The sequence below is a fragment of the Pristiophorus japonicus genome, chromosome 5 (genome assembly GCF_044704955.1).
Source record: "Pristiophorus japonicus isolate sPriJap1 chromosome 5, sPriJap1.hap1, whole genome shotgun sequence".
NCBI classification, from domain to species: Eukaryota; Metazoa; Chordata; class Chondrichthyes; family Pristiophoridae; genus Pristiophorus; species Pristiophorus japonicus.
The window spans coordinates 57,840,333-57,857,902 of NC_091981.1; the positions used below are offsets into that span (position 1 = coordinate 57,840,333).

The 17,570-nt window shown below is 42.4% G+C and overlaps 1 protein-coding gene across 4 annotated transcripts in view; it reads right to left on the reverse strand.

The window, feature by feature from the left end:
- Nucleotides 1-17,570, reverse strand: part of LOC139264356 (N-acetyllactosaminide beta-1,6-N-acetylglucosaminyl-transferase-like) — a 90,717-nt gene that overhangs the window by 56,729 nt on the left and 16,418 nt on the right. The window contains exons 2-3 of one of the 4 annotated variants that reach the window (XM_070880660.1): nucleotides 16,213-16,308; nucleotides 1,793-6,648 (exon numbers count right to left, since the gene is read on the reverse strand). In XM_070880660.1, the coding sequence (XP_070736761.1) occupies nucleotides 6,608-6,648; nucleotides 16,213-16,308 (137 nt within the window). In that variant the 3' untranslated portion in view covers nucleotides 1,793-6,607. Of the gene's footprint in view, nucleotides 1-1,792; nucleotides 7,604-8,012; nucleotides 8,346-16,212; nucleotides 16,309-17,570 lie in introns of those variants that run through there. The other 3 variants (XM_070880661.1, XM_070880659.1, XM_070880662.1) reach the window with 3 other exon arrangements.

Below are 17,570 nucleotides of genomic sequence, written 5' to 3' on the forward strand. Positions count from 1 at the left end.
AGTGGGTCCACGCATCCACAGTGAACTTCCTGGTCTGGATCAGCAACTTGTGGGAACACATCAGGATCGGAGCTGGACCGTTAAATTTTAGATTGCAGAAGATGGATCTCAGGGAAGGACAAGGACAAGGGGGAAGGGCCAAGAGAATTCTAGCACAAGAATTTGAGCCCCTGGTAGACATAATTCAGAGGAAATGGGATATGCTTGAGAACAAAGGGACAAAATAAACTGAAACCCTCTCTACTAGCAAAACTTTGGGACCAAGTTGCAGAAGAGTTTAATGCAGTGGCTATGACCCCGAGAAGCGGCACGCAGCTCAAAAAGTGGCAGGACCTTGGCCAAGCAGTTACTGTAAGTAATGTTTTTATTTATGCACTGCAATTACATTTGTAAATGTGACTAATATGTGTGTGTTTGTGTGTGGCCACCACAGCAGAAGGACCCTCTTAAAAAGTTCTATTTTTATCTTCGCCAAGGAAGGTGTCAGAGATATACCGAGAAAGGTCAAAAACTGGCACTCCTCCGACCCGTGCTTGGAATCCCGTGAGCAGAGATTCAGTGGTGGGGTGGAGTCGCAATTTGCCCATTCTCAAAAACATTCTGTGGGAAAAATTAACTTTCCGAGTTCTCTGCAAAAATCATCATGAATGTGTGTTTTAAATTGTCTTCTTCCCTTGTTCCCACAACTCAAATATACTCAGCGCCGTATTCCTTAAGTTAACGAAGGGCTTTTCCGATCGGTACTTAAAACCACTGTGCGCCGCCCTGAAAAATCATGTTGGTGTTGGCGAAAGCGAAAATCGGTTAAATGGCCAAAAACGGTGCGGAAATCAGTTTTCACCCAGACCTGCGCCAAAAGATCCGTCGTACAAAAAATCCAGCGCTGACAATCACCACCGGCGTACAAACTTTGAGAAAAGTTGCAAAATCAAGATTGCTCCAAAAAAACAGCACCCAATGGTGGCAAAAATAAAGCCCACTAAGAGTCAAGTGTTTATGCTTGAACTGTATAAAATACTAATTAGGCCAGAGCTAGAATACTGCATAGTTCTGGTCACCACATTACAGGAAAGATGTGATTGCTCTAAAAGGGTTCAGAGGAAATTATGAAGATGTTGCTAGGACTGGAGAATTTTAGCTATGAGGAAAGATTGGATTGGCTGGGGTTGTTTTCTTTTGAACAGAGGAGGCTGAGGGGAGACTTAATTGAGGAGTTTAAAATCATGAGGGGCCTGGATAGAGTTGTTAGAAGGACCTATTTCCCTTAGCAGAGAGGTCAATAACCAGGGGGAATGGATTTAAAGTAATTGGTAGAAGGATTAGAGGGAAGTTGAGAAGTTTTAACACCCAGAGGGTGCTGTGGGTCTGGAACTCACTGCCTGAAATGGTGGTAGAGGTAGAAACCCTCATTGCATTTAAAAAGTACTTGGATATACACTTGGTGTGCCGTAACCTACAGGGCTACAGATTATGAGCTGGAAAGTGGGATTAGGCGAGATAGCTCTTTTTCGGCCGGCAGTCACAATGGGCCCTTTCTGTGCTGTAAGCACCCAGTGCTAATACGTAAGCAGCCAGTGTATGTATATATATATGCTTATATCAATATCATTAGTATATATGCCAATCTGAGTTCTGTAAATTCAAAGCATATTACGAGGGGAGTTTCAAAATGGCAGCCAGTTACTTAAAGGGAGAGACAATTCATGTAACCTATGAAGAATCATTAAAACACCCTCAGTACTTGTAATAAATCCACATTGAAGCTAAATTAAAATAAAATTAGGTTTCCATTTTTGTTTTATTTTTAAAACATCATTGTACAAGTGCAATGTGAACAAAATATTTGAAGATCTATAGAATACAGAATGGAGTCCACAAGTGAGCAAACTCAATATTACCATACTGTCAGTGTTTTCCCTGATAGTCCGTGAAAGTGGAAAATCGTTCATATACTATGGAATATGGAAAATCGTTCAATATACTATGTCGTACATTAATAAAAATAATTCCACCTGATTAATTAGCAGCAGTAACTTATGCAAATTAGATTCATGTCTGAAAGAGGTGGGACTTTGAATAATGTCTCCCTATTCAAAAAACAACGGCAGGAAAGCTCAGGCACAATTTCCTCAATCTACAGAAAGTTTAGGTACTAAATTGAAGCATATAAATAATATTTAACTGTTCAAGTTCACAAGAAAAGGTGGATTTTAGGGCCTTGATACAGGCAAATTTTGATTAAAAGGGAACTCATTTTTCTTATATTGTTATGACTTATAAAGGTGTAAGGAAACTATTTTAAGAACTAAGTGATTCATATAGGCTCAGAATTTGTGGTGGATAATAGCGAACGAAATGTGTTCACAGTTATTGTCCCTTTTAAAATTATCTCAATTTTAGGATTTAGTGCATGCTTAACATGGAAAACCTGAAGTTGCAGTCAGTAATTCACTGCTCGGACACTGGCTGTGTTGCACCCCTCTCCCCCATAGCTGGCATCTGCTTAATCAGCGAAACTGATGAAAATGTTGGCTTTTCTGCGGTAATCAATCACTGTTAAATACCTTATTAAAAGGTAGATCTTGTTGGATAAGGTGTAACTGGGGTTTTAACAGCGTGTTGACTGCTAAACAAAGATTATGGCTCTGAAAACCTAATTTAATTTTGTGGAGTGTCAAATTTCTCTATTTTAATAAAATCACAATTTTTTTTTTAAAAAGAAACTTTAAAAAAAAAATTAATTTTTGAAGCTTGTTCATATTTATTTCAGGTTTACCTTTTCTCTATATGATCGCCCCAATCTTTTGTTTCCCTCTCTCTAATCTTTTTAATAAGTTGGAATAAAAGGAGCTTCTTCACTTCCTGGTTCCCGGTCTGTGAGAATTCTGCATCGTGATTGGCTGCTTATTGATGCCACAGCAGCTCACGCTAGGGATTCCCCATTAAATTAGACTGATCTCAAGGAACATCAGAAAAGCCGAACTTCTCACCAGAGATCAAGAGATTTTTGTGGGAAGCTTTCTAGCTTTCTTCGCGGCCAGCAGCGAACGCTGTTGCTTCACCGCTGACCGCAAATTACGGATGATAGTATTTAAACACTACATACGAGAAATGTGAATATAATGCATTCTCGTTCTTTACAAAATTAAAAGTTATTCGGCATTGCTAATTTGGACTTGCGTACTTCTCCAATCTACATGTCCTTTCACCGTAAAATGATTTCATACATAGTAGCCTTTAGGTACATCTATCTGTTGACTCAATATATACTTTTTTTTTCTCACTGCAAAACCTAGGTGAAATAACACAGCCCATCGTGCAGTGCAGAGATAATTAACTTACCTGCTTTGCATGTCACTGCACGTGGCAATTTTCTGTACGAGGCTAGATTTCCAATTGGCAATATCTAAACATCATTAAAATAACATTAACTGGAAAATCTAGGCCAGGGTTTATCAGCAGTAACTGTCTCAGGCTGAACTGGACAGTTCATAATCTCACCGTTGTATTCGATTCCAAGCTGAGCTTCCAATCCCATACCCTTTCCATCATAAAAACTTCCATTTCCGGTATATTATCTGCCTCTGTCTCTATCTCAGCCCATCTACTGCCAAAACCCTCATTCACGTTTTTGCACTTCCAGATTCAACTTTTCCTATGTTCTCTTAGTGGACTCCCATCTTTCACCTTCTGTAAACTTTATCTCATCCAAAACTCTGCTGCCCATATCCTATCCCACACTAAGCCCCGCTCACCTATCAGCATGTCTTCAGTGACCTACATTGGCCCCCAATTCTCAAATTTAAATGCTTCAGCCTTATGTTTAATTCACTTCAATGCCTCACCCACCCTATTCTCTATAACTTCCTCCAGTCCTACAACTGCTCCCTTACCCCCGTGGTCTCTGTTCCTCCAACTATGTACATCCCCCCTCCATTTGTCCTACCATTGGCTATTCCTTCAGCCGTCTAGGCCCAATGCTCTCGAATTCCCTCCGTAAACCCCTCTGACTCTCCACCTTCCCTCCCTTCTATAAGGCAAATCTTAAAACCCACCTCTTTGACCAAGCTTTTGATTACCCCTTCTCATGTCTCCTTCTTTGTTGATTACACCTATGTGAAGAACCTTGGGACATATTTCTGTTAAAGACGCAATGCAAGAGCAAGCGGTGTTGCATGCTAATAATGGGGAGATGAGGTCAGAGCCTGTTACTGACTTATTAGAAGGTCACTCTTGCCATTTATAATGGTTTATTTGAACACACACACTACTTGTGCTGGGACCAATGTCACAATTCCAGATAGTGTTGATTTAGTGCAGCAACTCCATTTGCAATTCTGGACATTCCATTAATACCAGTAAAAGAAATTTACATGGGTATGTTAGATACTGTATGTGCACCTATACATGCACACATTTTGTTTTATTTTTCTTGCTTTATTTGTCATTCATATTTTATTTCCTGCCTCGTTCCTGTAAAATATACAGATACCTGTAGATATGGTAGTCTTCAATGATAAATTTTGCCTTAAGTCAATCTTGAATGAAAGCTTAACCTGACTCATGCAGTAAGTTCTGCAATTCACTGTCCAATATTAATTACACTAGATAATCCATAATATTTTAAATGTGTGGCTTTTCTCAATAAAAAAAAGTGTAGTTTTACTGTATTCCCAACTTTAAAAAAAATCTTCACAAGATTATCATAGTAAAATCTAGTCAATCTCTCGTAGTGAAGACCACGTGCAGTCCTCAGGGGAAGTGAGGGTAGAAGGCAAGAGATAATTGAACCAGGGCACACAGACATAATAGTACCCATTTTAAAGTCACACTGTCTTTATTTTTCGATAATACTTTGATCTTATATTTAGTTAAATTGCCAAAAAAAACGGGCCTGAATTTGCAGTCGGAGGCTTCCCGTGGGCGGATGCCTCCATACGTCAAAAAATCTACGAACCTACCTGGTGGTCCTGAATCCACGGAGACTCGCGCTCCTGGGCCTCTATCCATAGACATGTGTAGAGGCCCACATATACCCGGGGGCACAGGCGGCTTGCAAACGTGCCTGGGATCACGTGGACCAATGAAAGAAAGAGGAACCCCATTCATGCTTATGGGGTTTCCATACGTACAGATTCCCCATAAGCATGAATGGGGATCACATAAAAATCACAAACATAATTTAAAAAATTACCTATTTAAAATTAATTAAAATACAATATAATTAAACATTTAGTCTGAATTGTGCACCACTGACAAGTATAGAGAGAAAATGGTTTCTAAGAAGCCAATGATTTGTGGATGGAAACTATAACTCACTATTAGCAATTTATTACATATTCTAGCAAGTCTTAAATACGAAACAATTGCTTATTAAAGTACATTTAGTAAGTGATTCATATCTTAAAATCAAGCGTGTAATGGAAGGCCTATCAGGGTGTACAAATTTCCCCACTTTTTATTTTTGGAGGCTAAATATGAATACAGTTTAAAGAAAGTGTTCTGGTTAGTCCACATCAATATATCTTCCACATACATTTTGACATTGGCCTGGATTTTCCAATCAGTGTTATTTTAATGCCGGTGGTGTCCCATTTAAAATAAATCGAATTAGTGTTGGCCACAAAATATGTCAATCAGAAAAGCTGGGCTACTCTGTTTAATTCTTATTCATTATCATATATAGTGTACATCTAAAGGGTACTTCAGATCTGGTTTGAAAAACAAAAGGTGGAAAAGCACGCAAGGTCCAGGCAGACACCTACCTGTTGATTAAGATCGTAAAGCTTTGGGACAATTAGTGTTATTAAGAGCTATATTATATCATCAGTGATTCATTTTGGAATACTAGCAGCTGAACACTTAATATATCTGTACAACATCCCCTTGTCTGCGATCTTAACAGAGGTGTTAACAGTTTCTTAAACGATAAGGGGATAAGGGGTTAAGGGGAGTGGGCGGGGAAGTGGAGCTAAGCCCATGATCAGGTCAGCCATGATCTTATTGAATGGCGGAGCAGGCTCAAGGAGCCATATGGCCTACTCCTGTTCCTATTTCTTATGTTCTTATGTTTAAAATAAATAAGCTAACACCTGCATTAAAATAGCCCAGATGAATCTAAAACTAATAATCAGCAATAGTAATTCTAGACTCAAAACAGTAATGAAACAAGTAACAACTACATTATTTTGTTAAGTTTACCATAATATACATGATTAACCTTTAGTTTTTTTCTCCACCTCAATGGGATATATTCTCCCATATGAAGTAATATGTACATCCTAGAATATTAAAATGAATATAATTCTCTATTAAAAAAATATGGAAAATTCCTCCAGCCCTACAATTCCTCTTCCAGCACAAAGAACTCTGTGTTTCTCTGACTTGAGCATATTGTCCATCGTTGTCTGCATGTTCGTATTACGCATCCCACTTTTCTTTCGCCCTACCATTCGTGGCTGTGCCTTCAGCCATCTAGGCTTTACACTCTTGCAACTCCCTCCTTAAATCTCTCCGCTTCTTTCCACTGTTTTTAAGTCCCACCTTAAAACCCATCTCTTTGACTTCACCTCTTGTGATAGCTCCTTCTTTGGCTTGGCATCCTGTTTTATTTAAGTATGCTTCTGTGAAGTGCCTTGGGGCATTTATCTAAATTAAAGTGATGTATAAATGCAAGATATAAGATATATATTCCTTACCAGTAATCAGTTATTTTTAGCAATACCCAGTGCTGTTACATTTTTCAGTATTAACTGTGATTTATCTGCTCAATTACTACTTATAATTCTTACAATATTTTCATCATAGTCATAAAAACCTAGACCAGCAGAGGCTCTAAGACCAGACCTTCTTTGGTCTCAGGTGACCTATTAGAATGAAAATAATTAATACCCTCCATTTCCTATTAACAATAAAATGAATACTGCAGTTTACATGACTCTTAGTTTCAGCTTTCATTATAACCATAAATCTTATGAACCTTATCACCTACTTTTAAAAGTTAAATTATATAATATCCAGCTTCTTAACCTCATTCTCCAATTGTTACATCCTCAAAAAATTGTAATAAAGTATGTTAAACATTAGTTTCCATTCATAAATGCTTGTTAACTTGGATGTTCTAAAGTTGCTGTCTTAATAATACATGCCAATGTTTGCCCACCATAGTTACCACATTCACAAGTTTATAATTCCTAGGATTATGCACCATACTCATAAAAGGGAACAAAATCCAATTATTTCATACCATCCTGTGTCTAGGAGTTGCTAGTCTGATTCTCCTAAATAATTTTTTATGCATTCCATCATGGTTTGGTGCATTTTGATCGTTCAAGTAGTCCAGTTTCATGAACTTGGATGCAACCTGTTCCTTTGGTTGTCTGCTTGGGAATAGTTACAATGTATTCTATAGTGAAAAGAAAATAATGTATAGTTCCACCATGTTGGCAACCTTCCTTTCTCATCCTTAGGCAGGGGTACCAAGCGAAGGAGGCACTGAGCAGGGGAAAGTAAACGAGGAAAAATCCAGGCTGCTCTTCGAGCAGATGATTGTATAAAGGTATTGGGGCAGAGACCTTGGGTCAGTTGGTCATCCATTCATCCGCTTTGCTCATAAATGGTGTGCAGCACAGAAGACAAGAAGTTAAGAGAAAGAAGAAAGAATAAAACTTTCAATGAGATACAAACTGAAAGATAGAGAAAAGACACAAGGAAAGCAGCTAAATCTTAAAGAAAAAAGTAAAGGAAGATGAGAAAACATTTTTTTAATCTAACTTCACTGATAGAAAAGCAAAGTACTGCAGATGCTGGAATCTGAGACCAAAACAGAAAATGCTGGAAATACTCAGCAGCTCAGGCAGCATCTGTGGGGAGAGAAACAGAGTTAATGTTTCTTCTGACAAAGGGTCATCGACCTGAAACATTAACTCTGTTTCTCTCCACAGATGCTGCCTGACCTGCTGAGTATTTCCAGCATTTTCTGTTTTAGCTATCACTGATAGAAAAGCGGCTTCATTTTAGGAATTAAAAAAAAAAATCTGGGATATGAAAACTCTTTCTGTTCCTCGCTTCCTGTACAGTCAAGGATCTGCATACCACATCAAAGGGATTCTATATGTTGCAGTCATTGTTTTCAAGGTTAAAGAAACACCCTTTTTTAATACGCCATTCTTGGCGAATAGGTACTTCAGACTGAGACAGCGTCCTTGGTCTTAGCCACTGTTCCATGCACTGTGCCACCAGTGGGTGGCTGTTGAATTCAAATTTGTTTGCAAATAAACTGTCCTTTTGAGCAAGCCATTCCAAATCTCCCAACCCGTACACACAGATGCTGCGAACATAATGACCTGAAGGAAACAAAACAAATTGAAAAAGCATTTTAATTTATGTACAGTGATAGTGGTAGGTTCTACAACTATAACACTGCAATCTTACTGTTGCAATTCAAAAATTAAATTGCATTTTTCTCCAAACTGATAATGACCAGATAATCTGTTTTTGGTGATGGTTGAAGGATAAATATAGTCCAGGACACCAGGGAGGACTTCCCTTCACTTCTTCAAAATAGTGCCATTCGGATCTTTTATATTGAAATGATTAGGGTTTATATAGAAATAAGGTTAGTGCCATACTGCAGAACCCACACCTCTACTACTGGTTACAAGAAGCATAGGTTTGGCATAGCCTGCTGCAACACAACCAGAAAATTGCCAGGAATCCCCAAGTCTGGCAATCTGGAACAACCTGCTAAAATGGATGTACTCAGCAGTTAGCTTCAGTGAGACAACGGTTTTACATCCGGCACAGAGCTGGCTGCACGAGACCAGTGCGTCCAGAAACAGCTGCCACCAACTTAGCAATAAATAAAACCAGCTAATACCACCAAATTTTTAAACACTTCAAAAGAAGTAAGATATTTACCTCATGTAAGATAGTCTTCAAAGACATATACCACTTTAGCGTTAAGATTCAGTGGAATTTGTATTCCGATTTGACACCTTATTTTATTATACCTGGTTTCAATTAGGGGAAAAACATTTCCACCTTCTGCTACTTGTTCTTGTGGTCTCACATTCTGACAGAGAGTTATACTGCACGTATACATTATACGGGGTATGTGTTTCTGTGTACATTATATCAATCTGAATGAGGAGCACGTCTGTTTGTTTTTAGTAAATTGGTCTACAAGGTTCATCAATTCACATTAAGTTGGTTGGTGACCATTTTCTATTAGTCTGGACATGAATTACCCTGGATTAATTGTGAAGCCTACTGATGTGAATAACATAGCTTTCCTGATTCATTAGAATTTATACCTTTGTCAAGGAGCTGCGGAGTGGAATGGCTGCCATTTTGAAAATTCCGCTCCTGCAGTATCCTGGCGGTAACCCACTACCTCCCTACTGCTCCGCTGCTGCCGATCCATCCTAAGTGTGTTATCAGTGCACGCACCGCCGATGTTCCCACCAGATCGTGAAATTCCGTTGAGAAAATCTTCCTCCCACTGCTCGGTGCCACCGGCAGCTTTTTCTGTCGGTGCACTTGGAGCGTGCTCAAAATGGCGGTGCGGCTCCCATCAAAGGGCCGGTGCGGCCGCCATCTTATCATTTTTGTCGGCCGACTGCCATGTTGGGTCGACAATTATTCCCCTGGGTTCGGCCGGGCCACCAACAGGCAGCCTGGCACCCGCTCTTGGGTGCCAGGACACTGGCCCAGCTGAAACCCTCCCTGGTGGCCCAGTAGAACAAACTTAAAGAATTGCACCGATCTCCCCTTTAAGTGAAGGGGAGAGGTGTGGTGACGCGGCACCATGATGACGTCATCAGCACGACACTGATGACACTCCACCCGCCCGAACTTCTGCCCCTCTAGTGTGCGAGCTTCCGCTCACCGCCACACATTTGACCCCATTATGATCGACTTCCGGTCCGCTGGAAAAAAAAAAGGCAAAGAGTGGAATTTCGCTCAAGATGCCACCGCATCAACTGCGCCAGTAAAAACACTCAAAACACGGTAGGTGAGCCGCGATTCCAGCGGTGTGCAATTTTGGCCCTCAAGACTCTTATTATCTCATCATCATAGGCAGTTCCTCGAAATCGAGGAAGACTTGCTTCCACTCTAAAAGTGAGTTCTTAGGTGACTGAACCGTCCAATATGGGAATTACAGTCTCAGTTGGGACAGACGTTGAAGGAAAGGTTGGGTGGGATTGGTTTGCCGCATGCTCCTTCTGCTGCCTGCGCTCATTCTCTGCATGCTCTCGGCGATGAGGCTCGAGGTGTTCAGTGTCCTCCCGGATGTTCTTCCTCCTCTTAGGGCAGTCTTTGGCCAGGGACTCCCAGGTGTCGGTGGGGATGTTGCATTTTATCAAGGAGGCTTTGAGGGTGTCCTTGAAAAGTTTCCTCTGCCCACCTGGGGTTCGCTTGCCGTGTATGAGTTCCGAGTACAGCGCTTGCTTTAGGAGTCTTGTGTCAGGCATGTGAACAACGTGGCCTGCCCCACGGAGCTGGTCGAGTGTGATTGGTGCTTCGATGCTGGGAATGTTGGCCTGATCGAGGACGCTAATTTGGTGCGTCTGTCCTCCCAGGTGATTTTCAGGATCTTGCAGAGACATCGTTGGTGGTATTTCTCCAGCGATGAGGTGTCTACTGTACATGGTCCACGTCTCTGAGCCATACAGGAGGACGGGTATCATTACAGCCCTGTAGACTATGAGCTTGGTGGCATATTTGAGGACTTGATCTTCGAACACTCTCTTCCTCAGGCGGCTGAAGGCTGCGCTGGCGCACTGGAGGCGGTGATGGACCTCGTCGTCGATGTCTGCCCTTGCTTATAATAGGCTCCCGAATATGGAAAGTGGTCCACGTTGTCCAGGGCCGCGCCATGGATCTTGATGACTTTGGGCGGGCGGGCGGGGGTGGGGGTGGGGGGGGGGGGGGCAGAGCTGTGTGGCGGGGTCAGGTTGGTGGAGGACCTTTGTCTTATGGATGTTTAGTGTAAGGCCTATGTTTTCATACGCCTCAGTGAAGATGTTGACTATGACTTGGAGTTCTAGGCAGTATGTGGCCTCCTTTTTCTTCAGGATGTGTTTACGATGGATGCACATAGAGCAAGGGCAGCACCCAGATTGAATGATGCAGCCCTGGAACAGTAATGCCACCTCTCGCAAATTAATGCAAGACACGCGATTTTTAATTAAAATTTAACCCAACTCGCAATTCAACAGCAAAATCTCGTTATTTTCTTTCTTGGGCGGGAGTTGAACAGTACGGCAGTACTCCAATTGGTCAGTGCGTGACAGCGTCGCTCACATTGGCCACGGAGATTGGAATGCTTCCTGGGGCATGCACTATTTAAAAGATGACAGGTGAACTGACTGTGTTGCTGGGAGAGATCAGTCTTGCCTTGCCTGGGTTAGCACTGCACCCCGCTCACACCTGGATGATCATTGTACAAGGTAAAAGCACTCTGTGATCGCAATCCACCGATGGTGGGGTTGGCAATACTGCTGGAATTACTGCTAGGTGCAGTCAGGAGCTGGAGGGACATATATTTCCCCATAAATGGGAGGAAACCTGTTGCTCTCACCAAGTAAGCATGGTTGGAGGTAGCTGAGGAGGTGAGCAGCAGGAGCATTGTGCAGGAAGAGAGTACATTTCCTGATTGCCCTACACCCTGACGTACCAAGCATTCTCCATCATATCACTCGTCACACCCACTCAAATCTCCACTGCACCCAGCCTTCATTTTTCTATGCACTTCATCACTTCCCCATCCATCATTTCCACTCACCCCAATCCTTATGCAATATCATAGTCACCCTCACCGAATGCACTGCATCTATTGGTGAATACCTCACCTTCACTCACTGATATGTTCTTTTGCCCCTTGCAAGAGAATAGAGCGCAGAACACAAGGGAGATGGACAGGATTGGAGATGGGCTGCTACAAATAGTCCAGCTCTGATGCAGAGGCAATCGTACTTGAGATAAATGGAATATCTACGTCCCTCTCGGTCAGACATGGCGAGATAGGGAACTCACAGATAGCTGGTGACAAAATTACAAATATCTCTGACACACGTTGACTTTCTTTCATCAATGACTGAACTATGAGAAGACGGAGGATGGCGACTGTCAAGATCGTGACTTTAGCATGACTTATTCATATCCCTTTCCTTCGTCTTCTATGGTTTTCACGCATGCAGCAATTCGCTGGAGATGCAGTTGGGCAATTCCCCAGAGGACCTCATTCCTCCTGAGGTGCACCGTCACAGGACATACAGCCAGGCACCAGCACAAATACTTGCACTTCGGTGGGCCCATTTAGAGAGTTAGTTGGATTTATACCTGGCGAGTCACAACTCACAAATGAGCATGAGCAGACACTGGTGGCAGGAACAGCTGGGGAGAGTCCACATAGGGGGGAGCAATCTTCTCCAGACGCTGAACCCCTAGCGCTATCGTTGAGAAGGAGAATGTTAGAGGTGAGTCAGAAACTTCGCCAGGTACAGAAAGACATGCCATGGATACTTTGCACAATAATGGAGAGGATGGAAGTGTCCAACTCAATCACTTAGGGATTACTGGAGCAGGTAATTGTGAGAAAGTCTGTTATGGAGAGTGACTGCCCACATGAAGCTACAAGCAAGGTTAGGTTAGGTTAGGTGAGTGGGCAAATGCATGGCAGATGAAGTATAATGTGGATAAATGTGAGGTTATCCACTTTGGTGGTAAAAACAGAGAGACAGACTATTATCTGAATGGTGACAGATTAGGAAAAGGGGAGGTGCAAAGAGACCTGGGTGTCATGGTACATCAGTCATTGAAGGTTGGCATGCAGGTACAGCAGGCGGTTAAGAAAGCAAATGGCATGTTGGCCTTCATAGCGAGGGGATTTGAGTACAGGGGCAGGGAGGTGTTGCTACAATTGTACAGGGCCTTGGTGAGGCCACACCTGGAGTATTGTGTACAGTTTTGGTCTCCTAACCTGAGGAAGGACATTCTTGCTATTGAGGGAGTGCAGCGAAGGTTCACCAGACTGATTCCCGGGATGGCGGGACTGACCTATCAAGAAAGACTGGATCAACTGGGCTTGTATTCACTGGAGTTCAGAAGAATGAGAGGGGACCTCATAGAAACGTTTAAAATTCTGACGGGGTTAGACAGGTTAGATGCAGGAAGAATGTTCCCAATGTTGGGGAAGTCCAGAACCAGGGGACACAGTCTAAGGATAAGGGGGAAGCCATTTAGGACCGAGATGAGGAGGAATTTCTTCACCCAGAGAGTGGTGAACCTGTGGAATTCTCTACCACAGAAAGTTGTTGAGGCCAATTCACTAAATATATTCAAAAAGGAGTTAGATGAAGTCCTTACTACTAGGGGAATCAAGGGGTATGGTGAGAAAGCAGGAATGGGGTACTGAAGTTGCATGTTCAGCCATGAACTCATTGAATGGCGGTGCAGGCTAGAAGGGCCGAATGGCCTACTCCTGCACCTATTTTCTATGTCTATGTTTCTAAGTCCATGTAGGCCATTGTAGGGTACAAGATTGTTTTGGATCATTTAAATGTGATGAACTTTTGACTCTTTGGCTAATGAAAAAGCAAAGCTGCAAGTTAACCACAAACAACAGACTTTTGTCTACTGCTTAGGAAACAGACACAGAACAGGAAATGTCATGTTTTTGGACACTGCAACAAAAAGTAACAATGCCAGAGGTGCCCTTTTGATGGGAATCGAAAACTGAAAAACAAACACCTTAAAACTGTAAAAAAAAGGAGAATTAACTATGCTATCGTAAGGACAGGGTACATTAAGAAGGAAGAGTTGCTTCGGTAGACACTCCTGGCCCTCCCCAGAACAACGGTCTGGTCAATCAGTGTTCTGAACCCTGTTCCCAGTTGGGAATATTATTTAGATCTGTTGCTTATTGTTGTTTGGCAATCGAATGAAATATTTAATAATCTTAGGAGGATTGTATAATGCAAAAGGGGCAGGGGGTGGAAGGTGCAGGAGGATGTCGATGGGGCACCATTGCCATACCAGCTGCTTACATTACTGCCAGGGTTGCCCTAATATTGCAATGGCTCACTTATTGTGAAACATAAATGAAATCCTGCAAACCGCTCCTTGCAGGAACACCAACACTCCACTCCCTGCCCCACCCCCACCTTGCACTAAGCAGTCCTTCAACCCATTGCACATCTGCCCAATGGGTCCCAACATGTATTGGCATTCATCATGAAACAAGTGAAAGGGCGAGTTGGTCCTCGGGACTCAATAATGCGCAAGATGTGGAAGTGGGGCAAATCATTACATTTTATGTGGCATTATATATGAAAAAAGGAAACTTAACATAACATTGTCAAATACCCATGTATATACGCTGGGTGAATTACAATTTCTTCAACTTAAGCTTCCTACCACTTTTACGTGGCTTCAGCAGAGGTAGAGGCAGGCAGCTCAGATCATTGCCCTGACTGCTAAGATGCTTTTGGTCTATGACCTTTGGGTTTTGACCCCTTTCATCATTATCTCTATCCTGGGCCAGCAACACATCACTCCTACCACTCAGCTGCAGACCAGATTAGTGAAGATCAGTGACATGTTGCAAGGCCACGGATAAGATACCGGTCATCCTGTTTAAGGCGACAGAGAAGTTGGCATCCAAAATCTGCATCGTCATGGTCCATGGCCTGCATGGACTCATTTGAGAGCTTTGCTTGAAGCTCCATGGAGGCAGACTCTCTCTTCATGGCCCGTGCAATTCCCTGCACCACCAATCGAGTTGGACTCCTCCATCCTTTCCTCTATTGTGCAGAATGTGTGTGACAAATCTGTCAGTACATGGCGAAGTTGCTGATGCACTTCTAGTGTTCATCTTCTCAACGATAACCCCTGGGGCTCCAGCTGAGCAGAGTTTGGAGAGGATTGTGCTCCACCTGACACAGACTCTCTACAATTGTCCCTGCCACCAGTGGTTGCTCGTGCTCACTTGTGAGTTATGAATCACCAGCTGAAAATCCAACTGAGTGTCTAAGTGGACCCACCGAAGTGGAGTATCTGCATTGGTGCATGGCTGTACATCCTGTGACGGTGCACCCTCAGTAGGAATGAGGTCCTCTGAGAAACTGTCCTCATGGATGTCCTGCGACACGTGAAGTCCCTGGGAAACAAAAGAAAGGAATATGATTTAGCTGCGGCAAAGTCACAATCTTGACAATCATCATCCCCAGCTTTTTCATAGTTCAGTCATTGATAAAAGAAAATCAGCATGTGTGTCAAGAGATATTTGTAATTCAATCACCAGCTCTCCGAGTTCCCTGTCTCTCCATCGGCGACTGAGAGGGACGTAGATGTGCCACTTATCTCCAAGGCAAACTCCTCTGCATTCAGAGCTGGACTATTTGTGGCAGCCCACCTCCAGTTATTTCACTCCCCCATGCGTTTTGCGCTCTCTTCCTCTACAAGGGGTGGAAAAAACAGACCTGTGACTGGGTGAAGGTGATGGATGCATTGCATTCAGTGAGGGTGACTATGAGACAAATGCACCACATTTCATAAGGATTGGGGCAAGTGTCAACATTGAATGGATAAATGGGGAGGCAATGATGAAGTGCATAGAAAGTGAAGGATGGTGCTGCTGAAAGTTATCCCACGTACTCAAGTACGAATAGGCAAGAGTCAAATGTAGCAACTCCCTAATGTTCGCAGGTGTATAACCAGCCCAAACCTTGCAGCTTACCAGCATAGAGCAACCAGAAGTTTCATGCTTTTTGTCTGGCCAAGACCACCCTGCCTGCTATGGCATTGGCTTCCTGTGTAATGCAAGGCGTTATTAGAATTGGAAATTCCCAGACCCTAGCGATAGGTCCATGCCTTCAAGTTCCATCAATGAGGCAGACTGGCTGGTCAATCATTAACAGCGTCCTCGAGTACTACATAACTGTCTGGCTGAGCCATCAAATTACTAAGTTTGCAACTGAACTTTTTTTCCAATGTCCCACAGTGATCCTACATCTTTCAACCCCTTAACGAGACCCCTCTTACTTACCTCCCCTCAAAATGAAAACTAAGCTGAATTCTGGAGTGACGCTCCATTTTATCTTTGCTTCTATGTTAACACAAGTTTTAATCTACACTAGGTGCTGCAATGCTTAGCTTATAAGCTATAAGCAAAAGTGTTGGCACACTGCGGAGATTATTGGAGTTTACCTTTACAACCATTGTGGGATACCCGAGCCTGGTCCAGCCATTTAATTGATCTTATGTTGCCTTCCCACTCAGCATTGGGATCTGCTCCCGGTGCATCTGTTAAAAGAAAGAGTGCTACTTAGTTCATTCAAAGCAAATATGTTTTTCCTATCCTGAAAAAGCCACTTTGGTATATTTTTTCAAATAAATCCTGTGTAGCCCCATTTAGGTAGGTTGGAAATGCATCATTGGACCCCCCCAACAGGGTGGTCTGCAATTAAAGGCAATGGATATGCAACACTGTCATTAGAGGTTGATTCTTGTGCATGTTCTGACAACAGAAATATGCAACTTGCTTGGCACTACCACTTTTTCCACTTACATCCTTGGCAATGAATTAGAAACGTTAAAGGAAAGTGATAATTCCAGAGCTCTGGCTGATGTTCCTCTACACACGAGCTTTGACATTTGTGCATATGTTCTAATCAAGATAACTCCAAAAAGCATGTTCTTGTCTTCTACATACATGCTTGCTATTACAGCTCAAAAGCACCAAACCCAATGGTGTTTTGCAGTTTAGTATGACCACTAAGCTGTACTGTTATCAAGGGCATGTTTTTTTAAAAAATCATTCAGTAACTTTGAGACTAATGTAACACCAACAGCAGCAGAAAGCCCCACCTATCACCATCCCAGCTTTACCACCACTGGTAGGTTTCTGACTTTTTCCCGTCACCTCTGTGCTCTGGGGATAGAGAATAACGACTCTATTAAGGAAGTGGGACAGTTAAATAACAATGGAGCATGTCAACAGTGTCACTTTTTTTATTATTATTTTGCCTTGTGTGACTACTGGCAATGAGAAGGCCAAATAGACCTCTGATCTCTGTAGCCATTATTATAGCCTGTGCTCCTGTCCTCAGGCAGTGCTCCAGATACGTATACCAACAAAAACTGTTTTTGTTGTTGAAAGATTTAAAAATAAAACACCTTTTCTGCACAAATGGAATCAGTTTTCACCATGGGACTTGTTATCCTAGCACTGCCTTAGGAGTTGAGCGAATTCGTAGCAGACCTTTATGTGCATTTATATTGCACCGCTGAGGGGAAAAGGTAGATTCCGGGTTACAGCAATGTTTTTAGTTCCATTATTGGACATATACTGAACTGTCCTGTCCCAGGTTACATGGACACTGCAAGGAACAATGCCATAGTTACCTATTTTCAACATTTGCAAATTAAGTCTGTCTGATTTTTTTCCCCATTGATTGTTGTATTGATGTCATCCTGCCGACAGCTTATTAAAAGACTAGTGTTTGGTAGCCTTGTGGTTGTTCTATCAGAAATCCAAAGGTCATATTTTCAAATCCCATCATTGC